At 41.6% G+C, this 25,395-nt stretch overlaps 2 protein-coding genes across 2 annotated transcripts in view; one reads left to right on the forward strand and one right to left on the reverse strand.

Moving 5' to 3' along the window:
* Window positions 1-1,890, forward strand: part of GPR39 (G protein-coupled receptor 39) — a 125,377-nt gene extending 123,487 nt beyond the window's left edge. Inside the window, exon 2 of the mRNA XM_077830010.1 lies at window positions 1-1,890. Within this exon, the coding sequence (XP_077686136.1) occupies window positions 1-506 (506 nt within the window). The 3' untranslated portion in view covers window positions 507-1,890.
* LYPD1 (LY6/PLAUR domain containing 1) lies at window positions 878-24,402 on the reverse strand. Its single transcript, XM_077830011.1, has 3 exons — window positions 24,303-24,402; window positions 22,571-22,708; window positions 878-1,116 (listed from the first exon to the last, which is right to left on the reverse strand). The coding sequence occupies exons 1-3, from the start codon at window positions 24,400-24,402 to the stop codon at window positions 878-880; spliced, it is 477 nt and encodes a 158-aa protein (XP_077686137.1).
* Window positions 24,403-25,395: the final 993 nt, after the last annotated feature.

Consider the following 25,395-nt stretch of genomic DNA (forward strand, 5'->3'; position numbering starts at 1 on the left):
GACTGATTGTTGCCACTCTGGCAATATGTTGGGTTCCAAATCAGATTCGAAGGATCATGGCTGCTGCTAAACCTAAGCAGGACTGGACTGTGCCCTACTTCAGAGCGTATATGATCCTTCTTCCCATTGCAGACACCTTCTTTTACTTCAGTTCTGTGGTAAACCCACTCCTGTACAACATCTCTTCTCAGCAGTTCCGAACCGTATTTCGACAGGTCCTCCGTTGCCATCTGACGATAGAACATGCCAATAAACAGAAGCTTCTGCGAGCCAATTTGAATTCTCGAACCAGCACCGGCCATTTTATGCGTCCATTGATCTTCCTTTCATCTAAGCGCAATTCTTCTAGAAAGAGCCCTGTTTTCTTAAGTACTTTTCAGAATGAGACCAGTCCATCAAAATTGAATCTTGAATCACTGGAGACCAACTTGGAAATAATGCCACTGGAGACTAATTTAGAGTCCAGTCCAGCTGCACAGAATGGCCTTCATGAACATGAAATGTGACTCCGTGTAAGGCAAAGTTAGATGATTAGCAATAAACATAACAGGGAAATTAAAATAACTGAGGATCTAGAAACTGAACAATCAACTATACCTTCTTTGAGTGCTGTTTCTGATGGACTTGTTTCCAGTTACACAAATGGAGCATGAGTTTGTGCGCCATTTGTTTTTTAAAGTGCACACTAGAAATTCAATCGGACAACTGAATTTATTACTTGCTGACCAAAAGAAAAAAAAACAGGGAGAGGAAGATGGTTCTTGGACCAAACTCTTCTTTAGCAGGGTGGCAGCAAAAGAACAGCAGTGTCTTTGAAGAAAGTGGGATATGGGGATATGGAACAAATAATGCCAGGACAAAAAAAAATCCTTTAAGTTTAGCAATGCACTGATGATAAAAGAGCCAATTTTAAGAGCAAAATAGTAGTTAATATGCCTGCCTTGGGCACTGTGCCAGAATTCCCCCTCTTCTTGGGCCGGGGTCCATTGCAGAGTGGAGTATTGCAGCAGCTGATACAAACAGAGTTCATTTTCCCTGGGGAGCAGAAAGACTGGTATCCAGCAGAGGCTATGAGACAGGCTGCAGAGGATGCGCAGGACTTGCGATAGAGGATTCCTGTGACACAGAACAAAAGTTACTTAGCTTAATATGAACGTGCTTTTGGTGTATGTTAGAATCCTGTTTGAAGATTCTGACAGACAGTTGGGAATGCTGGTTAAAATTTTCAAATCAATATTGGGGATTTAGTCTCATCACTTCCATAAGTTAGAATAACAGATGTGTGACTAAAATCCCTGCATTGCTATGAAAATCTCAGCCATTGTTTTAGATTTGTTTTAATGTTGTAAAATATACAATATGCATTTTAAAGCCATACATTTTACAACCAAAAATGTAATCCGATGGAGTGCCTGTTAAAAGGTTTGAAAAGGAAATCTAGTCAATTTCAAAAGGCACTCGAGTTTCAGATACTTTACTGGCCTGAGTCGTCCGGCACAATTTTTGTAGCTTTAGAATTACATTTTTTTTTTTCCAATGTTTTAAAAATGTTGCTTTTGCTTGTTGCTTTGTGGGGAAAAAATATGCAAACATGGGTAAGTGACTGACTTTGGGAGGGGGAAATGACTAAACACAAAGCACTGTTCAATGCACAAGGAAAACCAACAAATAGATTTCTCTAATTTTGTTCAGTTCTTGTTGTTGTTTTAGGAGAGGGTAAAAACAATTTGAAGAGAATTTTTTTTTAAAGTTGAAGGTGTTCGTTTAAAAGCTAGTATCTCAAACTGTTTTTAACTGAATAAAACGCAGTGCACCCTGCATTCTAATGTACACAATCCTATATTTTAAAAATTTTATAAGGTTGTAAAATAAACAGTTATTACCACTCAATACTTCAAGGGTCTTTCCTTTATGTGATATGACAGAAATTTGGATAGGGCACATAATACAGCCGTGAATCCTTGGGTTTTTTTTTTTTTTTGCCCAATTTACCTGGGGGAAGATTAGGGAGAGGAAGGGGTGGAAGTATAGTAAATGCTTAGTAAGTGTTACATGCATTCAAGATTAATAAAAACCTCATTCCTTTATAGATATCATGAGTAGGATTTTAAAAAGTGCTCATGTCAGTAGGAACAAAGTGAGGCCACTGATGAGTGCTTTTTAAAATCCCACCCATAACCTTTTGATTTTTATGTTCACGCTAATAGGCCAAGACTGCCTGTCTGAGAGGAAAGGGGATGCCCTAGCCAAAGAAGAAAATGCCCCGAACGCGCTTTCAACTGCTTACTACTTAGTTTCTTTACTCTGAAATAACATGCCCACCAGTATAGTGTGTTGGCTTCTAAGTAGGGCTGTTGATTAATCGCAGTTAACTCACGTGATTAACTCAAAAAAATTAATTGTGATTAATCGCAGTTTTAATTGCACTGTTAATAAAATACCAACTGAAATTTATTAAATATTTTGGATGTTTTTCAACATTTTCATATATATTGTATTCTGTTTTGTAATTGAAATCAAAGTGAATATTATTTTTTATTAGAAATATTGCACTGTAAAAATGATAAAAGAAATAGTATTTTTCACCTCATACAAGTACTGTAGTGCAATCTCTTTGTCGTGAAAGTGCAACTTACAAATGTAGATTTTTTTTTTTGTTACATAGCTGCACTCAAAAACAAAACAATGTAAAACTTCAGAGCCTACAAGTCCACCCAGTCCTACTTCTTGTTCAGCCAATTGCTAAGACAAACAAGTTTGTTTCCATTTACAGGAGATAATGCTGCCCACTTCTTATTTACAATGTCACCAGAAAGTGAGAAAAGGCATTTGCATGACACTTTCATCGCCGGCATTGCTATACATCCATATGCCCCTTCATGCTTCGGTCACCATTCCAGAGGACATGCTTCCATACTGATGACACTTGTAAAAAAAATAATGCAGTAATTAAATTTGTCACTGAACTCCTTGGGGGAGAATTGTATATCCCCCTGCTCGGTTTTACCCACATTCTGCCATATATTTCATGTTATAATAGTCTCTGATGATGACCCAGTACATGTTGTTCGTTTTAAGAACACATTCACTGCAAATTTGACAAAACACAACGAAGGTACCAATGTGAGATTTCTAAAGATAGCTACAGCACTGGACCCAAGGTTTAAGCATCTGAAGTGCCTTCCAAAATCTGAGAGGGACGAGGTGTGGAGCATGCTTTCAGAAGTCTTAAAAGACCAGTACTTCAATGCGGAAAGTACAGAACCCGAATCACCAAAAAAGAAAATCAACCTTTTGCTGGTGGCATCTGACTCGGATAATGAAAACGAACTTGCGTTGGTCTGCACTGCTTTGGATTGTTATTGAGCAGAACCCGTCATCAGCATGTGCGCACGTCCCCTGGAGTGGGGGTTGAAGCATGAAGGGACGTATGAGTCTTTAGCGCATCTGGCATGTAAATATCTTGCGATGCCAGCTACAACAGTGCCATGCAAATGCCTGTTCTCCCTTTCAGGTGACATAAACAAGAAGAGGGCAGCATTATCTCCTGCAATTGTAAACAAACTTGTTTTGTCTTAGGGTACGTCTTCACTACCGACCGGATCGGCGGGTAGTGATCTATCTATCAGGGATTGATTTATGGTGTCTTGTCTAGATGCAATAAATCAATCTCCAAATCGACGCCTGTAGTCCACCTCGGCAGGAGGAGTAAGCGGAGTCGATGGGGGAGCCGCCGCTGTTGACTCACCACCCTGAGTACAGCCAGATAAGTTGAACTAAGATGCTTCAACTTCAGCTATGTGAATAATGTAGCTGAACTTGTGTATCTTAGTTCGAACCCTGCCCCCAGTGTAGCCCAGGCCTTAGCAATTGGCTGAACAAGAAGTAGGACTGAGTAGACTCACAGGCTCTACAATTTTACGTTGTTTTGTTTTTGAATGCAGTCTTTCTGTACATAATTCTATATTTGTAGGTTCAACTTTCATGACAAAAATTGCAATACAGTACTTGTATTAGGTGAATTGAAAAATACTATTTTTTTTACAGTGCAAATACTTGTAATCAAAAAAATATAAAGTGAGCACTGTACAATTTGCATTCTGTGTTGTAATTGAAATCAATATATTTGAAAATGTAGAAAACATTCAAAAATATTTATATAAATGGTATTCTATTGTTTAACAGTGCAATTAATCACAATTTTTTAATCACTTGACTGCCCTACTTCTAAGAGGTTTTTTTTAAATATTATGCATTAGTCGGTAAAACTCAAAGCACTTTACAAAGGCAAGTAAGTATCAGCATCCCCACTTTCCAGATGATCCACAGACAGGTGAAGTGACCTGCTAAGGTTCACAGAGCAGGTCAGTGACAGCTGTGGTTAAAATTCAGGTCTCCTATGGAGTTGACCATGCTGCTTCCCAGCACAGAAACTGAAGATATCAAAGCTGTGTCTCTGGGTTGTTGCTTAGCCTTGCCTACCCAAGGCCCCCTCAGTAATACTATAATGACAGAATGCTCATTATTAAGCTTTTGTGCTAACCATAATGTACAGTTCTGAAGCATAAACCTCTATGTATAGATTCATAGATACTAAGGTCAGAAGGCCATTATGATCATCTAGTCTGACCTCCTGCACAACGCAGGCCACACCAAATTAGCTGACAGGAAAGCACTTAAGTGATACTTAACTTCCACTGACTTGAAAGGAATTAAGCATAGTTTTAAAATTAAATGCCTTCATCTTTAACCCTCTCTAAATCCTGGCCCCTGTGGGTGGGTCACTAATAGTTGTGGGGAAGTTCCTTCTTAGGTGAGCTGAGATAAGGATATGAGGATTCACTGGAAGAATTATGTGCCCACGTACACCATGAATCACAGCTCAACAAGGGCTCCTTGGGGCCGAGCACTAGGAGAGCAGAAGTTTGGGGAGGAGGCCAAAGAGGTGGGGGTGTGGCTTGTGGAAAGCCAGCTATGATATGTAGGTCAACTGGCTAAATCCCCTTTGAACGGGGGGAAGAGAGCAGTGCACTAGTTCTACGGTCTAGTAGAGACCTTAAGCAGTAATAGCTACGGCAGAACAAAGCCATCTTCCCCCCGCACTTGCTGTGAATCTCCCCCAGTGCACAGTCTATTTGGTTTGTGCCCTGGGGGAAATTTCCTATGCTCAGCAATATTGCTTAGAGAGGAAAAGCAGCTGTTGGTCTTTTTTAATCAATTCCCTGCATGTTGCCCCAAAACTGGTACTGTTCTAGTGTTGTGGAACTTTCAGAATCGACGCCAATATAGAGTTATCTACAGAAAATTCTTATCTTCTTATCCTGATCTTAATTAAATCAATGACCTGCTTGGAGCCAAGATTTCACCCACTAGGTTGGGTTCATCTTTGACTATTGATGCTGCCACGGTATCTTACCTTAAGGACAGACGTTCATCCACCTTATTTTGGGTAAATTTTGTTAACAAGGGCTTTTTTTTCCTTTCACAAACTGATGTCAAAGTTTGCATGCAGGTGACCCTGGAAATAGATTATTCCGGTCCAGGAGCTCTAACAGTGTTACCCCTGATAGGTTCATGATGCTGGCATCCCAATGTCTGGGTTGCTTTGTCCAAATTTATTCTCCAGCATTTGAAGGGCAAAAGCCCTGTCCCAGCCTTGCTACTTGCATGGCCATTGCTAGAGCTAATTTTCTCTAGTTCTTGAGAAATCACTGCTTTTGTATAAGAGTTAAATGAGAACAACCATGCTGAGTGTTTCCCATTTCTATTCCAGAAGATCAGACCTCGGTGATGAGTTCTCTTCCTCCACTGCAGGCTTCTGGCTCATCCAATCATCTCTATTTAGAACATGTCAAGAACATTGAAGCTGATTTTTCCCTGCCTAACTATTAAGCTTCTAGAATGTTAGTAACAGAGGTGCATGATTTTGTTCTGTTTATATATAGTTTTTCTTTCGCTGCTGAGCATTTTTCTTTGACTGAGATGGTTCTCCCCATTTCATGTGATTTGCATCCACAGTGATTTATGGTTTAGGTATCTGATGTGATGGAGCCTCCAAGCCGTGTTGCTTTAACTGAAGGACTATGTTCATTACTGTGAACAGTTTGTTCATAGCCTCAAATGGAAGCATCCTGATTTTCACCAGGGAACTCTGAAGACCTCAATCATGATGATCATATACGCCTACAGCCTTAATTTCAACTGCCATCAATGGCTTTTTTATCTCCAGCATGATTTCAGTTGCATAATAGAGTTCCTGTAAAAACAAATCCTAAATTCCTGCAGGGAAGGTGGAATTTTAAACTCTAGTACTGTAGTTTCATGCACAGATGGAACACATTCATGCTTAAGTAGAACGAATGATCTGACTGGCAATAAAACCTCATTGTAACATTCATCTCTTGTAGTGTCATCATGATTGTTTCTTCCAATAGAAAATTCCATTCCCCAATGAGTGTTTATTCCCATTTCCAGCTGCAGTAGCAGTAATCTGAATTAGACTCAGATTCTTCTTTAGATAATTAAAACTGTGCAGCATTCTTATAGTTGGGTTTGTGGCAGTTCTTTGGCTTTCTTAGAACTCTCCACATCCAAGATATCTTTTTATAATCAAAAAAGTACAGATGGATCTGCGTTCAAAGGACCTGTTGTTACATAGAAATTATCTGCATTTTCAAGATGACTCTAGGAGTTGTCAGGTAGCAACTCAACTTACATGGAAAAAGGTTTTTACTGTGGTTGGCATGCTGTAATCCTTCTTCACAAGGTACAATAAAGATAAGCAAGCAGGCTGAAAAAATAGGAAAAATTGATGCCAATCGAGGCGATTTACTTTCTTCTTGCTCAACTTCTAGTCAAATACGACTCTTATTTCCCCATACCTTTTTGGTTCAAGTTGGGGCAAAAGCTATGAAGGCCTGAATCACAGAAATCTTAGAGATGGTTATTATAGAAGACTAGCTCATACCTCTTTGGTCCTGTTTTCTTGAGGTAGTAGAATGAATATAGAACAAATGATTGCCTCCAAACTTTGATTCAAGGAAAAATTATAACCCTCCTCCAGAAAGGTTAGTTTCCAGGTCCAACAACACAATAAAATGTAGAGGGGAAAACCCATTCAAACAAACCTTTGCATACATCAGTGTTGCATGTACCATTCATATAGTAGACTATGAACTAGTTGGGGGTTTTGGCAATCATGGAGTGCCATATGTGGTAATGCAATCTTCTTCTGGTCTCTAGAGCATGGTGTTCCTGTCGTCCTTTCATACAGCAAGGGGAATTTCCACAGGGAGGCTATTTCATGCCCTATACACATCTTAGCCTAATTACATTGCATAAATTGGACTGTCTCCCCTATCACTGAAATAAATGAATGCCTATTATACCACAGTAGCTGCACGACCACATTTTATGACTATGAGTAAAGATGCTACTTTTCTTGCCGCAAAATAAGGTAAGCAAAACATGTCTACCCTAAGGACTTCATATGCTGCATATGAAGCACCCAGTGAGCAACATAGAGCAAAAAATATAGTATATTCCAGCTCTGTGGAGGCATTTTTTTAGTACCGCTATTATATTAAAAATAAACTATCAAACACAAGCCAGCATAACAAAAAGTACTTTGCATCTGCAGGGGCACAGAAGGAAGCTTTCTATGTCTTGTTCTTTGCTGTATCACTAGTTTCTGTGGGCCTTTAATGTACCTTTCTTATATTTATTTGTCTGGCACTGCCCAGAATATGCTAGTCTTTTGATACATAATAGAAGGTAAGGCTCCTGCCTAAAGAGCTTATGGCAGACCAGCTCAGTCACAGCATAAAGAAAAGCTCATACTCAATAACAGAAAGTAGCAACAGGACAACCAAAAATTGGGAACCATTCAAGTATAGAAGAAGACCAGTTATAACATTGAATTTAAAACAATCCAGCATTCTACCACCACACAGCATTCTGAGAGCACAGTTGGGCCCAAACGTGTGTTCATTTTAGCCTACTGAATAGCAATGATTCAGAACGGTTTCAAGAAACAAAGTGTTAGATTCACAAAGGGGATTAAGCAAAGCAATTCCTAACTTTCAGGTGTGCTGATACCAGTGGAATTCACAAACCCTGAGTTAGGGGCCCATGTGCCCTCTACACTGTGTGGGGAGAATTAGACACCTCAAAATGGGGTCCACAAAACACAGCATGCTGAGCTAGGAGTTGCCTAAACTAGCCAATAGAGTAATAGAGCCCACTGTCAGTAGCAAATGCCAAGGAGAGGGGTGTGTCATGAGCCCTGCCCCTCAAAGAGAATTAGATGCCTAAATCTGGGCTGGATGCTCATTAGCCAAGTGATTAGGACACTCACATGGGATGAGATGCTAAGAGTAACAAGAAGGGTTTCTTCAGGTATATTAGCAACAAGAAGAAAGTCAAGGAAAGTGTGGGCCCCTTACTGAATGAGGGAGGCAACCTAGGGACAGAGGATGTGGAAAAAGCTAATGTACTCAATGCTTTTTTTGCCTCTGTCTTCACGAACAAGGTCCGCTCCCAGACTACTGCACTGGGCAGCACAGCATGGGGAGGAGGTGACCAGCCCTCTGTGGAGAAAGAAGTGATTCGGGACTATTTAGAAAAGCTGGATGAGCACAAGTCCATGGGGCCGGATGCGCTGCGCCCGAGAGTGCTAAAGGAGTTGGCGGATGTGATTGCAGAGCCATTGGCCGTTATCTTTGAAAACTCATGGCAATCGGGGGGAAGTCCTGGACGACTGGAAGAAGGCTAATGTAGTGCCCATCTTTTAAAAAAGGGAAGATGGAGGATACTGGGAACTACAGGCCAGTCAGCCTCACCTCAGTTCCTGGAAAAATCATGGAGCAGTTCCTCAAGGAATCAATTCTGAAGCACTTAGAGGAGAGGAAAGTGATCAGGAACAGTCAGCATGGATTCACCAAGGGCAAGTCAGGCCTGACTAATCTAATTGCCTTCTATGATGAGATAACTGGGTCTGTGGATGAGGGGAAAGCAGTGGACGTGTTGTTCCTTGACTTTAACAAAGCGTTTGACATGGTCTCCTACAGTATTCTTGCCAGCAAGTTAAAGAAGTATGGGTGGGATGAATGGACTATAAGGTGGATAGAAAGTTGGCTAGATTGTCGGGCTCAACGGGTAGTGATCAATGGCTCCATGTCTAGTTGGCAGCCGGTATCAAGTGGAGTGACCCAGGGGTTGGTCCTCGGGCCGGTTTTGTTCAATATCTTCACAAATGATCTGGAGGATGGTGTGGATTGCACCCTCAGCAAGTTTGCAGATGACACTAAACTGGGAGGAGAGGTAGATATGCTGGAGGGTAGGGATAGGATACAGAGGGACCTAGACAAATCAGAGGATTGGGTCAAAAGAAATCTGATGAGGTTCAACAAGGACAAGTGCAGAGTCCTGCACTTAGGACGGAAGAATCCCATGCACTGCTACGGACTAGGGACCGAATGTCTCAGCAGCAGTTCTGTAGAAAAGGACCTAGGGGTTACAGTGGACGAGAAGGTGCATATGAGTCAACGGTGTGCTGTTGTTGCCAAGAAGGCCAATGGCATTTTGGGATGTATAAGTAGGGTCATTGCCAGCAGATCAAGGGACGTGATCGTTCCCCTCTATTCAACATTGGTGAGGCCTCATCTGGAGTACTGTGTCCAGTCTTGGGCCCCACATTGCAAGAAGGATGTGGAAAAATTGGAAAACGTCCAGCGGAGTGCAACAACAATGATTAGGGGACTGGAACACATGAGGAGAGGTTGAGGGAACTGGGATTGTTTAATCTGCGGAAGAGAAGAATGAAGGGGGATTTGATAGCTGCTTTCAACTACCTGAAAGGGGGTTCCAGAGAGGATGGATCTAGACTGTTCTCAGTGGTATCAGAAGACAGAACAAGGAGTAATGGTCTCAAGTTGCAGTGGGGGAGGTTTAGGGTGGATATTAGGAAAAACTTTTTCACTAGGCGGGTGGTGAAACACTGGAATGCGTTACCTAGGGAGGCGGTGGAATCTCCTTCCTTAGAAATTTTTAAGGTCAGGCTTAACAAAGCTCAGGCTGGGATGATTTAGTTTGGGATTGGTCCTGCTTTGAGCAGGGCATTGGACTAGATGACCTCCTGAGGTCCTTTCCAACCCTGATATTCTATGATTCTATGTAAGAGATCCTGATTTAATTTCCCCTTCTGCCTGATGAGAAGGGGCATCCATCACTCAGGTGAGTGCCCTAACCATTGGACTACGGGCTAATCTGATGTGGAGCTCTTCGGCTGAAGCTGTTTCACGGTTTTAAATAATTAAATAGCCATTGGGCCAGAGAGAGGAAGCGTGAAATAACTATAGTCCAGTGATTAGAGCACCCATGTTTAAATCCCGGCTCATTAGACAGAAGAAAGACTGAAACTGGGGTCTCCCAGATGAATGCTGTAACCACTAGGCTGATGGGTATACAGAAGAGGCTCTTTCCCTCCTTCCCCAGCAAGAAGGCTGTTCTACGCAGAGTTAGGCAGGCACTGAGCACACCTACCTGATCAGGTGCTGCATGGTAATGCCTAATTTGAGAATCCTGCAGGGGCTTAGGCAATAGTTAGATATGCAGGCACCTGTCTAAGATGCAGTGTGCATGCCCAGCGGCTGGAATCTAGGCATCTAAGGCACTTTTACAGGAAACATTTTTGGTACTTAAAGAATTTATGCAGAAACTGATACATCCAGACTTAGATGGCAGCTGAGTGAGGGGTTTGTAAATGCCAGTGGTGACTAAACACTGGTCTTAGGCACCTGAAGTGGGAGTTTGTGGCCTTAAGTCCCTTTGGGAATGTGGCCTAAAAACAAAATTAAACAAAGATGAAATGGCCCTAGATTAAATATGTCCTAAAAGAGACATTTCTATCATTCCAATTCATGTTTTGCATCATAATGTTTCTGATTGCTGGGCTATCAAATAGTATAGTATAAAAACTTCTCCATGGCCCGAGATAACTATTCCTCCAATAGGCTTTCGTAAAGAAAAGAAGACACAAGGAAGCAACACATGGAAAGTTGCTGCCATATTCTTGCATTTGGTGCTTACCAAAAAGGCTGCAAATTAGTTACTGCTTCAGTCAAGCTCATCTGAATCAGCTGCACGCGCACACACTGTGTGAAACCGGTAATAATAATTAGCCTCACTTTAATGACGCACATTCATGATTAATTAAGTCTGTCTTGGATGTTATTGCATTTGTTCATAAAGACAAGATTTAACACAGTGTATACAAGTTGATAAAGCATTCTTCTGTCACCTTTGTTATACCAGCCTCCTAAATGGCCTCACCTCTTATTCCTCTGAATTTTTTAATTTTGGGGGTCTTGGGAAATCTGTACGGTCATGCTTTTTTGAAGCACTCAGGCTTGATGTCTTGTCTTTCTACCTACACTTTCTCTGCAGTTTTAACTGTATATATGGTATTCTTTAGTTCTTGCCCTACATTGCGTGAGCCCTGCTAAACAGCTCCTGCGTTTCAGCCTAGTGTCGGCTGCATTTCGGAATATACAACTCTTGAGTAATTATTGCAGTAAATATTGGTCTTCCATAGCCTAGCTAAGTGCCCTAACCACTGGGCTATGGAGTCAATGTCCCGCTCTGACCTAATGACCATTTAAGTAATGTATGTAAAGTGAAACAACTTCCACAGGCAAGACCCTGCCCACACTAGCCATAGCACTCACTAGGAGACTGTCTTCAGGTCCCTGCTTTGCTCAGGTAGAATGCAGATTTGCACTAGGTATTAAGGGAGCCCATCACCATATCCTAAGTAAGTGCTCTACCTGCAGGCCCAATGGGCATGAAGGCCCTACTGCCGGAGTGGTTCTTGAAAAAGGGCCGAACTGGCTTAGGCCCTGAACGCCAGGAGACAGTCCATGACTGTGACTTTCGAGTGGGGGGAGTTAGGCATCCAAGATCCTTTGAGGGCTGGGTTTAGGAAGCTCCCTGCTCAGTGTATTGACTTCTGTGAATCTTTTTTAGACACCTAACTCTCCCCATGCATTGTATAGGGACCCTGGGCAACTAAGTCAGGGTGGTGAATTCCATTCGATGGCAGGGAAACTAAAAGATAGGCATAGCAACACTCAGCCTATGCACCCCCTCCTTGTGAATCCCACCCTTCTTGTAATGCCAGAATAATTAAATATAATCTTTGATGTATATCATTTAATTAAATATGATTTTTGATTTATTTGAAATATAGGACTTGAGTTCAGATTTTTTGATACATCCACAGATGGTCAAAAACAGACTACAAAGCCACAAAAGGATTAGGGTATAGGATTATCTGGTTCTAGTGGAGGATCTGGTACAGATTAACTAGGACAGCCTTTGCAACAGACTAAGTGGCTTTGACATGCGCCTTTTCCTCCACTCACTAGATTGTAAAGCTAAGTGTAACACCAACAAACCCTGGTCATCAGCGGGAGCGATCGAACCTGGGATCTCTGAAGCTTAGTGCATGATTCTCTGCTGCATGAGCTAAAAACCACATGCCACTTAGTCAAGGCTGTAGCAGACTCATTACTCTCTAGGTGGTTTAAGTGCCACTGGAAGAGGACAGAACACCACACCCAGCAGGCATTAGTCACATAAGCATCCCTGTTTATCTAGTATTTGTTCACAGGATTCATTATGCAGTGATTTGATGCCACAAGTCTTTTTGAGATTTTGCTCTCCGATTTATAGAAAAAGTCTTTATGAATATTTGATCCAATAAGGTCCTACATGTATTAGAATGTGACGCATCTTGCAGGTGGAAAAGGAATGTTTCCTTGCATTATGCTTTGAAAAAGAAATCATGTATTCAAAACTTGCTTATGTGGAACTAGACTAATATTCAAGAAGCTGAAGTTGTTACAATAACTTCATATAAAAGACTCAAACCTGTGCTCTTGTTTTGTTTCTAATAAAGAATAACCTGCTTGGAAGAGATGAAAACGGCTTTTAATTTTACACACAGGCTCTTTAAATTGTGCTGTTTCATTTTAGACTAATTTTGCTGTCCCTACTCTCTCAAAACTCACACTGAAGTTAATTAGGTTTTAATAACAATTGTACTTATGTACTACCTTCCATGAGAGAATCTCAAAGTGATTTAATAAACGTCTAATTAATCTTCACTATATTTAATTGTGATCCTCAATTTATAAGGAGGCACCTGAGGCACGAGGGTAAATGATCTGAAGTCTGCAGCATAACCAGAGACAGAACTCAACTCTTCTATCACCAAGACCTATGCTTTAGAACCAAGGCCCTGCATCCCCCCTTTCATTACACTCGTAAGGATTCCAAAATTGGACCCTATAAATATATTAAGGAGCAAGTACATCCATGACAATTAGATTCTGAGATAGTGTAGTATAGTTATGAAAACTACATCCATTCTCTTAGTGTTTTCTTCCTACGAGCTTGCATGACTTGAGTGTTAATTTGGATTAAGGCAGGGTATGAATTTAAAGAGCAATAGCTATTTCTGAATAACTCCAAGAGTGGACACTCATTCCAGACTTATTCTTGACTGTGTCCTGAATAACTCCGGGTGTAGACAAGCACTAAATAGTTCTTCATATACAATTTCAATTTATGCTTAGAATGATTGCAGTAACAATTTTAAAAATTCGTTTAATCACGGCCTTGGTTTTTAAATCCTTTGGGCAAATACAGTAATAGGTGGTTTTGAACAACACATCTTTTTTAAAAAAGATGCTTGATTACCTGCTTTCTGACCTCTCTGCCATGACCATGTCATGTAGGGCTGAAAATGTTCTTAGATGAAAACAGGATAATTGCTGGATACAGTGAACAAGGGACTGGATTACTGTGATTTATTTTACAATACTGAAGAAGAACATGGCATCAAATTGTGCCTTCCAATTATGGCACTGGAAGTCTAAAGCAAAACAGGCTTGTTAATATTGTTTTAAATAATGACCCAGGAAAATCCATCCTATTGCTTGCAGCTTCACAAAGCACAAGTGAGGCATTAAACTACTAAAAATATGCATTGATTATCAAAGTCTAAGAGCAGCATCTGGTTTTTCTGTATTACCAGACAGTTTTTTTTTTAGTAAATGCCAAGTATGGATTAAAAACAATTGCATTCCAGTCAAACCTCAGCTTTCATTTTCCAATCTTAACCTTTTATTTTCTGCTGTTGTATCTATTTCGTCTTTACAATTTGCTGTGCACTAGCAGTAAAGTAGTAAATTGTACAACTTTTCAAGTACAGTTGGCTTGTGCAGTCGTCAGCTGTCCTTTCTTTCTACATGGTAGGGAAGTGTCATGGATATTGAGATCAAAATGTATTCCAGTTTCCAGTACTGGACATTTACTCAGGCTTCTGACCTTTCAGCATCAGACTTTAGTATTTTACTTGCAGGTATTGATTATAGTAGTAATTCCCTGAAATGAATTAGGGAGCCATAGTCCTTATGCTATTTTGAGTGTTAAATGGCCCCAATCCTGCAAACATTTACACACATAAATAACTTTACGCATGTGAATAGTCCACATATTTTTCAAGAGCCTTATTGAGTTCAGTGCGTCTATTTGCATGTGTACAGCTATTTGCCAGTATACATATTTGCAGGACTGGGGCTAACGTCGTCAGCTCTTGCAAGTTTAACATAGAAACCTACATTCAAGTCTTGATGGAATAAAGAAGGACCTAATTTATTAGTATTTTGTTGTTTAAAGTATATATTTATGGTTTAAATCTAAATATATATTCTGCTATTGATTTTGGATATTTAACACTTTAGAACCCGATCCTGCTGTCCTTGACTTCAATGTGAGCAGGATGAGGCCATTGGTTTGGGGGTTTTAAAATGATTTTTAGTTCACATTGAAAGTGTCACTGGTAATACCATCATTAGAACGCCACGTACTATGGATGCAGCATTTGTGATTACTCTCAATTTCGCCAACGGATGCCCCTGCTATAAAACGAAAATAACTATATTGTTGTCATTAAATATACTTGCTTGTGTTTAGCTCCCCAGGAGTTAGAGAAAAATCTGGGCAGGTCACTGGAAATTGTTTTTGAAATTCAGATTCATTTATATGTGAAATGTGGGGCACGATATCGTACTCTATAAGGGACAGAGTTCAGAGATACCAGCCTATGGGCACCATATCCTATCATTGTACACATATTTTTCAGACAAGCCCAGAAATAGAAAAACATAAAAAGCTATTGTCCATGTCCTGTGAGAAATGAAATTCACTGGACCAGATATCACAACCTCCTTAAAATAATACAACACTTCATCACTTTTGTGTTTGGATCCTTTTCATGGTTTTCAAGTCAACTACTTGAAGTCCACAACTAGCTCCACCATTACTTTACTGTATTTAAAACACACACACACACACAAAGCAATTTATTATAAACTCTCCATGCTTTCATCTTATCTAATGCACTTAATTCAGTTTATCTCCTGCTTGTTTTGTAGCGTTGTAGGCAACTGATAGAAAGCGATTTATTAATAAGAGAACATGCCCTACAGTTTCGGCATCTGAAAACAGTTTCTGAATGGTAATATATCCACCCCTCGAAGTTTACAGCATATAGTGAAAGTTAATGACATATACTATAATTCTTTTATTCATATGCAAGCTTTTATTCACACCCCAACAAAAAGCATCCAGGTGTTGTGAATATTGGTTACTATGCTTTGATTCTGTTCAGCATCTAACAGTGCAGAACAAGATGCTATTTGCTAACCATGTCATGCACTAAGTTACTTTATACACTTGAAAAAACTAATAAAATATATTGTCTTAAGTGTTATATTAGTTTTGAAAATGATCAAAATAGATAATATGTGCATCTCTTCATTCCCCTCCTTATTCCCAACTCCACTGAGTTATTAAAACAAAAAGACTTTAATCACTTTTGACATTGTTCTTAAACAAAAATAAAACCCACAACAGAAAAAACAACCCACACACCCTGAAACCACTGCAGGAATTGGTACATATTCCTTTCTGTAAATTTTTAAGTGATAAAGATGAAGTTGAAGATTTATAGCTATTATCTATAAAACCGTAATGTCTAGAGAGATTCTGAAGGTGTTAAACTTTGTTGGCTATGGTAATCTTTTGTCAACAAATATATGCAGGGCACACTCTCCCCTTGATGCCAATGTGTAACTGCTGCTTGAGTCAATGGGAGTTATGCGGTAACAGAAATCTGTCAATCTGCCTGAGGCATCACGTGATCAGGCTGAGGCCACAGGATCATTAAGGGAGGAGATGATGTAACACACCAAGTGCCTAAATTTTAAAAGTTTATTGATAAAATAATAAAACAACAGCAGAGAGTGATGGGTGCTCCCCACATCACTCGAGGAAGGAAGAAAGTGTTAGTGCCCCAAGCCCTAACCCACTTTCATACTCACACACATTCTACCTGAGGCTGGCCAAGCCTGGGTGTAATGTGAGCAGAAGAGAAGGAAGGGTGGACGGGAGTTCTGTCCTGGGCCCAGGTTGTCCCGGGGTCCGCTATGATCTCCGAATTACTCCAGCTCTCAGGAGGCTTTTAAGTCCTGGTTTCCTTTGGGGGTGTTCCATTCCGTGACCTCTGTTTCTGGTGCTCTTGTGCCAGTCCAAACCGGCTTTCTGTGGTCGTCTTCGCTTTACCAAAACACAACGGCTCCAGGGACGCGAAGCTCTGCCCCCACCCTCATTGTCTCGCCTGTGTTTTCCATCTCTGCAGCCCTGGTTCAGTGTACTTTTTCTTTCTCATGGCTGGCTGTGGCTGGGTGAGATAATTTTTCATCTAGCGCCGTGACCTTGGACTGGGGCCAGCTCTTATCATCGGACTGAGCTTGCTAGCTGCAGTGTTGAGTTAACCCATTCTCTGCTTTTTTTCTCCTTCCCTCTTTGGCCTCTTGTAGCCTGAAAATGAATCTTCTACTCTCCACTCACACTTTTGACCCTCCCCAAAATGCTTTGCGATGCTTGCAACAGCGTTAGCAACATGCAGTGCTGATCTGCCTTCCCCAGGGGAACCCCTGAGGTTGTGACAGTTATGCATGTGCAGGAGAGGAGTATATACTTGTTTAGCCCTTAAGAACGACATATATGGTGCAACTTGAATGTGGCAGCAAAGAAATCAGAGGTGAAGGTGTTAATGTAGGACTAGTTGTGGTAGAACTTTAACATCTGCTTCTCTCTGCTTCATAAAAGGAGGGAGTTGGAAATCAGTATCATGAAGATCCTTAGAAACAGCAATTAAAATTCACCAGTGAAATGATTATCATGTTCCTAGGCACTACTTTAAGTACAATTACAGGAATTGCTTTAATTATACTGCAGTATTCTATACAAGTGCATGCATGGGAAATGCCACTTTAAATTGAAAAAAAAAAAAAAGAGAACCTTTTATTGCAGGTGTATTGAATTGATGAGGTTGTAGGTGACTTCATTTACAAGGAAACTTTATAGATAACCTAATTTTCTCTAGATAGCAAGATGAGTTTTTAGAAACTTTTTTTGGAATGCCTATTGCAAAACTCTTTTTGCCTTTTGCCAAACGGCATTTCTAATGCAGATACTAGGTGAATGGTAACAGAGATGGTGAAAAAAAGATTTACAAGCTACATAACAGAGGAGTAGTAAGAGCATGAAGCCTTGTTTTAAAAATTCAATAGCCTGTTATAGCTACTGAGCATTGAGATAGTCTAAGAATTTTACGTTTTCCAACTCTGTCCTTTGATTTTTCTCCCGTCACACTTGGTTTCCTTCTACTCTGTTCATTTTCTGCGTTTATTCTATTTTTAAAAACACCGTTATTTATAGTGATAAGAAATTGCCTTGTACCATTTTTTGATGATGGTTGTACGGTTTTCTCCATTTGGAGATAGATTGGGTTCTGTATTTGCTGCATTTCTGTATCTTTCTGCAGACTATGGGCCTGATCCAAAGCCCATCAAAGTCAGTGGAAAGACCAACTCCCCTTGCATTCAGTGGGTTTTGCATCAAGTCCCAAGTGGTCAGGTCACTCGTCACCAATAGAAGAAAAGTTGTATTTCTTAGAATTTGTTTTATTTAAATATAACAAACACACGAATAGCCGAAACATCAGTCCAAAGAAGAGAAGTGTGCATTTAGGTTTCTTTGTTCTTGTATTCACTTTGACTTTGACAAGCAGCAGCTTTGTAGATTCAGTGCTCAAAAATCAGCAAAAAAAAAAATAATAATAATAAAAAAAAATCAGTTACCAATGTTTTCCTGAAATAGTTGCAAATGGAATTAATATAATGAAGAACACTTCTCATTCATCAAACATTTCATCTGTGTAATCTGCTTGCAAACATCAGCTGCTCCTTCAACTAGAAGGCTAACCTTAAAAACCTATCCCTTATGTTAGTTTCTATGGCACCAAAAGTATTTGATATGGGCTTCAGTGCCTCCTCCAGAGCTCACAGTTCTTCCCTATAAAGAAGAGAAGTATTGATGCTTTTTAAAAACTAGGTTAAGTAATTAGTTGGCAAAGTGCATTCCTTGTAGTGAAATATGGTTCTTTTGCATCTCCCATTGGAAGCCATCTCCCATTACTACCTAAAACTTAGTCTTGAAAAATGCATAAATAATGGTACTGAAACTTGGAACATTTTTGTCATTTACTTCATGAGGTCTCCAATTCTGTACATTTTGGATGGGTTATCTAGGTTCTATTGTAATACAAACTGATATAATAAGAGAACATGTGTGTTAGGGGGCGGGTGGGAGAAGAGGGTATATTCGTTCAGTATAGTCGCCCATCTTGGTACATGCTTAACTGCTTCCCCCACCCAAATACATCCCACTTTTATTATTATTGTTTTAATTAGGAAATAGACTATTTGTGACATTAGTAGAACCATCTGATTGGTACTGCTTAAGTTGATCTGATTTAAATATGAATGATTTCAATATCTATTTTGAAAATCCAAGATACTCATAACTGTGCTTTTTTAACTTGGATTTTTGTAAAATTTCATATTTTACATAGGATTGTTAGAATGTCTTGTATAGGGATGAAATACATTTCAGAAAACTGGTTCTAGACCCAAATTCTGAGAATGCTTTGACTGAGTAGAGTAAGGTTTAAAACATAGCTTAAGCTTCACTTTACCTTAATTAAACAGGAATGGTTTGTCTTGACTAAAGTAAGGCTTAAGAAGTATTTACAATATAAATGAACAAAGCTTAGAATTGCAGTTCTCCTTTGTATTATTGAGGAGAGAGCTTAGTATAGAAATAAAATTGAACCACTGAACTGTCATTGTTAAACTTAATGACCACTAACAAATATGTAAGAAAATAGCCATTGCCTACATGCTCATGAGTAAAATGTATACAAGCATGTAAATCAGTGACCCCCTTGACTGCAAAATAGACAACTAGATTAATGTATGTTGCATAGGACGGGTGACAAGGTTCATTAGGTTACTGATTCAGACCATGAACTTTATCTCAATATACTGCATTTAACTTTTAAATAAGGTTTAGGAGAACATGAAACATTTTGCTTACTGACAGAGCTATATTTTACTAGAGGCAGAATTTGGCTAGCCTATAAAAATTAAATTATACTCCTTTTACTGTATCGAGTTGAGGAAAAAACTAATTACAAGATCACACTGACAAGTAAATGCAAATGCATATTCTTTATATACTGGGTTAAAATTCAAACTCAAATATTATTATAAAATGAAAATCAATATTTGAAATACTTTTCAGTTTTCAATGATAAGCACATAAAACTGAGTTTTAAAATGGCCTGATAAAATAAAGGTTGAATTATTAAATGAAATTTTTGAGAATGAGCCATTTTATTTTACACACATTTAAACAAGAAAAAACCCCAATAAGAGATGATTTACTGAATCCTCCTTGCTTTACTACCACCCTTTTCTCGAACTGACTGAGGAAATAGGAAAGAAGCTTAACCTGTACTGCAAATCTCACTCAATTTGGAATAGTTAAGTTAAAAATAAAATTTACTTCTTTACGGGAACTTGTAACTCTCTAACTTAAAACTAATAAGAACTGCATTTACAGAACAAAGCCAAATAAGACTGAACTGTAGTCTGCTATGCACTGCATGATAGGTATCTATGGGAAAATTCAAACGTCAGTCCAGAGACTTTCATTATAGGCAATGTAATATTGCCCAGGTAAAAGAATAGAAAGAACATTTCATAAAAAATGTTTCTCTACCTTTATTTAGTCTATTGCAAACCAGTTTCTTTGTAATGGTGAAGACAAGTTTATGCAGCCATATATTTTTAATACCCAATCACAATCATTCATATTTTCAATATAACATAGTCACAAAAGCTTAATCAACCAGTTTGCGAACTAAATTGTTAATCTGATTTTTTTAATCTGAACAAGTCAGTTCTACATACATGCTATGTGAGTGGCTTCCACTTAAATCTTTTGGATACCTATACACTTAAGTAAACCATTCCTTGTGTAAGGAGGTCTGACTGCAAACACTTCTTTGTCTAACATTCATCCGAAAAACAAGATTACAGATGTTTCTTTGAAGGCTGTTATAGTTTGAAATTGTACATTAGAATAAAAATATTGTGCAAAGGGAAGGGGATAAAAGGAAAGAAAGTAGCAAGAGTTAAATTAGGATAATTTACATGTTTTACTGGGAGGGATCTGATTTGACTATATAGGATTTTTATAGCACTTCAAACTCCTCCACATCATTCATTCAAACCTATTTAAAAGCTTATAGAATATTTGGGGTGCATGTGACAAAGCCTTCAAACTGCATTTCAAATATTTGTCTAAAATTATGCATAGGTTCAAAGCACCTCACAACCCATAACTGTCTCAAACCTCCACCATCTTCTCTGAGTAAATACTCCTTTCTTGAAAGAAGATACTGTGTTTGAAATAAAGAGAAAAACGTGTTTTTACCCAAAATATGTTCACATTTTAAAGTTGAATTCTCTTACTGAACGGCGACTAATCTTCCCTTAAGTATATATCTTTTTCTGTCTGTTCAGAACAAATCCCAAATACTTTACAAAGTAGTTATAAGTGCAATACTGTGTGTATGGTGTTATCTGTATTGAGGACAAATGCCAACAATGCATTCTCTATTTACTAAAGAGGCAATGTTACCACTTTCTCATGATTTGCAGGGCGTTAATCTATGGTTAGCTGTAAGATCAGAGTTGCTGATAAATACCTTGGTAAATATCATTTAGGTCTGTAGAAGATTTTAATAGTATTAATCATTTTTGTTTATGTGGAAACATTTCAAGTCCTGTAGCTATACTTATATTTCCCATTAACAGAGGGAATCTGGTATTGTTGGAAGGAGACAGGCTGTGGCTTTATTTGCATAAACACCCAAACAGTCCTATATACCATCCTTAATCAACAGGCATGTATAAATTATTGCCCTCAGCTGTGAGCCACTATATCCATCCAAGATCCTTTCCCTCCAAACCAGTGGTACTACATACTCCCATCTATGTACATCTTCTGGATTCCTGCCTCTTGTAGATGAGTTTTTCAATCGGAAACACCACTCATCAGTGTGCAGATCATATCTAATTTGAGGAACTCCTGAGAGCCAGTACTATCCTAACTCCTTCTGCCCCTGCAAACATCACAGGTGGAGGCTATGATAGGAGCAGGAGGCTATATGAAATAGCAAACAGCCAAACAGTTTTCCTCTAGCACAGAGCCCAACCCAAAAGTCTCTGATAAAGCTGGAACGTTTTATCCAGTTAGATGACTATGATGGGTCCTGAAGTTTAACATACAAAACACCTGCCCCCAAAATCTCTAAAAATATCTTGAAGTATTTGATGTAATGGATTGATTTACAGCCCAGCCCAGAGATGATTTAGGGAGAAAAGAACAAACATGGCTGGCTTCCTTTTGAAAATATTAGTGATCTTTGAATAAAAAACTAAAAGCAGTGCACTGTATTCTAAAATTAATTAGAGCAGTGACAGAACCCCTAAAGAATTTTCAGAGATAACATCCATATGCCCAATACATTCTTTCAGCCATGCCCACTTGAATTCCAATATCTTTCCCTGCTCACTGTCTTCTGGATGAAATCCCATAGCTCAACTTCCTATCCCACGCGATCAACCTTTACTTTATGTGAATTGCTGGAGTAAATAAAGAAAAGAAGGAATTACTAATTTAATGCACTTTTCCTCCATCTCTTGGGAAAGGCCCAACTAATTAACTATAATGAGATTAAACTAACTTGTTATTAATTTTCCAGTGCTGTGAAACTAAATTTGACCATAAGACCATATTTTAACATCTTTATTAACATTTGTCTTATAAGTTTCAATATTTTCCATTTTAAAGGAAAATTATTAACCTAAAGTATCTGAAAAATACAATAAATTTGAGATAACAAATTTGGTAATAATATAATATGCCTTAAGCTAAAAATTCAAAGTAGAGAAAAATGAACAAATGCAGCTAAGAGCACCAAACAATACCAAATAAACCTGGAAGCGTGTAATTATTAAGTTCTTACCAGAACTTTTTTCCATTACTTCTTTCTGGCACATGTCTTGAACATTCACTGTGCAGTTCACAATGAACTCTGGAGCAGAGCAGTCATTATTTAGCTGGAATTCTTCACACTGGTAACACTGTATTTGCAGACCAATTCCTGGAACAGACAGAGTTTTGCTCAGAATAGATCTGCATATGCCAAAAATGCTACTTATTTTTTCTTCACTCTGCTGTTCCTATCTATTTACCAGCAAAGGAAAAATATGGGTTTTGTCAAAAGATTTGTCTACAACTCTGGCCCATTTAGCTGAGGCTACTCCTTATAGGATCATAGAATACCAGGGTTGGAAGGGACCTCGGGGGGGTGTGTGGGGGGTCACATCTAGTCCAACCCCCTGTTCAAAGCAGGACCAATCCCCAATATTTGTCCCAGATCCCAAACGGCCCCCTGAAGGCTTGAACTCACAACCCCAGGTTTAGCAGGCGAATGCTCAAACCACTGAGCTATCGCTCTCCCCTCATAATCACCCAGATTCTTATAATTAGCTAACTAGGTACAAACGGGGAGTCTACATCAGCGAAGCAATCCCTAGCCAGCTACTCAACTTTTTTGAATTATCCGAATTCCCTGGGGAGCAACAGCAAACGCTGCAGCCAGCAGGGGGCAGAGTACAAAGAACAGGACTGAAACAAAACTGATACCACTTACCCACCGACCCGGCACTCTCAGCTCCCACTCTACCGAGCTGGAGTCCCCTTAAAGCAGTGGGATAAGCACTATCCGTGCTTGGGGGACAGTAACCGGGCTAACAGATGCGCTTCAGCTCTTATCTGTGCCGTCGGGTTTACTTAACTACTAATTAATTACAAATGATTTAATTACTATTTTGCCATGCACAATTACAGCTGCGAAGCTGTCTTCGCGTCCCTCTTTTATCATGTAAATTAGGTCCTTCTCCAACACGAAGTGCAGGAAACTGTCACAGGCCCTCCATGCTGGGCGGGGGGCGGGCACTGCTCGAGGTGAGCCGCTTCTCCACTACGTCGTCACCCAGAGGAGCTGTCCCCGGGCATGTCAGGGAACTGGGCGCTGCAAGAAGACAGCCCGGCTGTTCCCTATGCATCTCGCTGGGGACCCCTGGCAGAGCTGGTCCCTTGTGCATCTCACAGGGAGCAGCAAAATGCCAGAGGGGACCCCGAGCCTGGCTGACGATGCCGATTCAGTTCACACCGGCGCTGCTCCCAGGACGGAGGCTGGTAGAAGGGACCCAGACCTGAGCTGTTCCCAGCTAAGCGATGCTGTTCTCCAGGCAATCGCCCACAGAAGCTGGCCTCAGTCAGTGTTAGGACCGCGGGGACAGGGAGGCGAGCGCTGCGCAGGGAACTGGCTCAGTGCTGGAGACTGCGCTCAGCGAGCGATGACCCACAGCTGAGCTGAGCCTCGCGCACCCGCCGGCGAGAGGAGCCGGGCTGGTGCATTGCCCGGGAGAGGGCGGCCAGCGGGGCACGGGCTGGGCAGAGGCTCCCCTCGGGAGCGCTGGGCGCAGTGCCGAGGGGAAAGGGCCGCCCCGCCAGCAGCTGTTGCATAGCAGCGCGAACTTTGCAGAGTGGCGGGGAGCTGGTGGCAGCGGGGAGCTGCTGCGGGCGCCGGCCGGGAGAGCGGCGCGGGAAGCGGCAGGTGCGAGAGCCGGGCGCTGCCGGCGCCGCGCCCTGCCCCGGCCCCCAGGGGCGCGCTGCCCCGCGTCTCCTACCTGGAGCCAGGACCAATCCCCAGAAAGTTGCCGCGCCGAAGAGGAGCCACATCCTCGTGGAGCCGGGGCCCCGGGCTGCGCGGCGCCCGCCGCGGCGCATCAGAAGCAGCCGGGCAGCAGAGGCGCGGTGCCGCCGAGCCTCTTCCCCGCACCGCTGCGGCGAGCAGCTCCCGGAGCCCGCATCGCCCGCCCGGCTCCGCGCTGCCTCCAGCCTCCAGGAGTTGGGAGCGGAGACTGGCCGGCGCTGGGGGAGAGTCGGCGAGAGAAAAGTCTCCCTCTGCCCCCCCTCCCTCGCACCATGTGACGGGGAGGGGAGAGGGACCCCTCCCGGCACACTCGGGGAAGGGAGAAAGTTCGTGGGAGTGGGGGAGGGAGGGAGACCCCCCCCCCCCCCCCCCCCCCCCCCCCCCCCCAAACCGCCTCCGGCCAGGCAGTAAAGCTGGGCGGGCTTCCCAAGTTAACCCACCCGCCCCTCTCCCGGGGCTCCCTCTCCTGCTCCCAGTGTGTGGGGTGGGGGGTCGCTAGCGAGCCGAGACCCTCCCTCCCCAAGGCGGTGGGGGCTCAGGCGCTGAGCTACTGCTACACAGTGGCCGGTGAGTCGGGCTCTGCCCCTAACCCCATCCCGGGCTGCGGGGCTTTGTCCGTGCGCTGCAGCCCGACGCGGTCCGGGAAGGGTAGGGAGAGCCCCCCCCCCCCCCCCCCCCCCAGGTGTGTGTCTGCAGGCAGGGCTCTGTCCTTAACCGGCACGCACCTCCCGGGCCGGCAGGGGCCAAAGGGCTCCCCACACAGCGGGGACCCGTGGGGACACATGGCGGGCACTGACCCCCGACCCCAACCCTGCCCGGGCGGAGCGGTCACGAACCTTCAGCTTCTCACCCCCAACTCTTCCCCCAGCATGGGGGAGGTTACCTGTGTGTGTGTGTGTGTGTGTGGGGGGGGGGTCGGTCCCTAATTTATCTAGGGGTGTGTGTATGGGCCGGGGGGGGGGGTCTGACTGTAACCCTTTATGTGGGGGGGCTCTGACCTTATCCACCCACCTGTGTGTCTTGGGTGGGGCTGACCCTAACCCCCCCCCCCAGTGTGTGTGTGGGGG

Source organism: Eretmochelys imbricata, chromosome 11, assembly GCF_965152235.1.
Source record: "Eretmochelys imbricata isolate rEreImb1 chromosome 11, rEreImb1.hap1, whole genome shotgun sequence".
Taxonomy (NCBI): domain Eukaryota; kingdom Metazoa; phylum Chordata; order Testudines; family Cheloniidae; genus Eretmochelys; species Eretmochelys imbricata.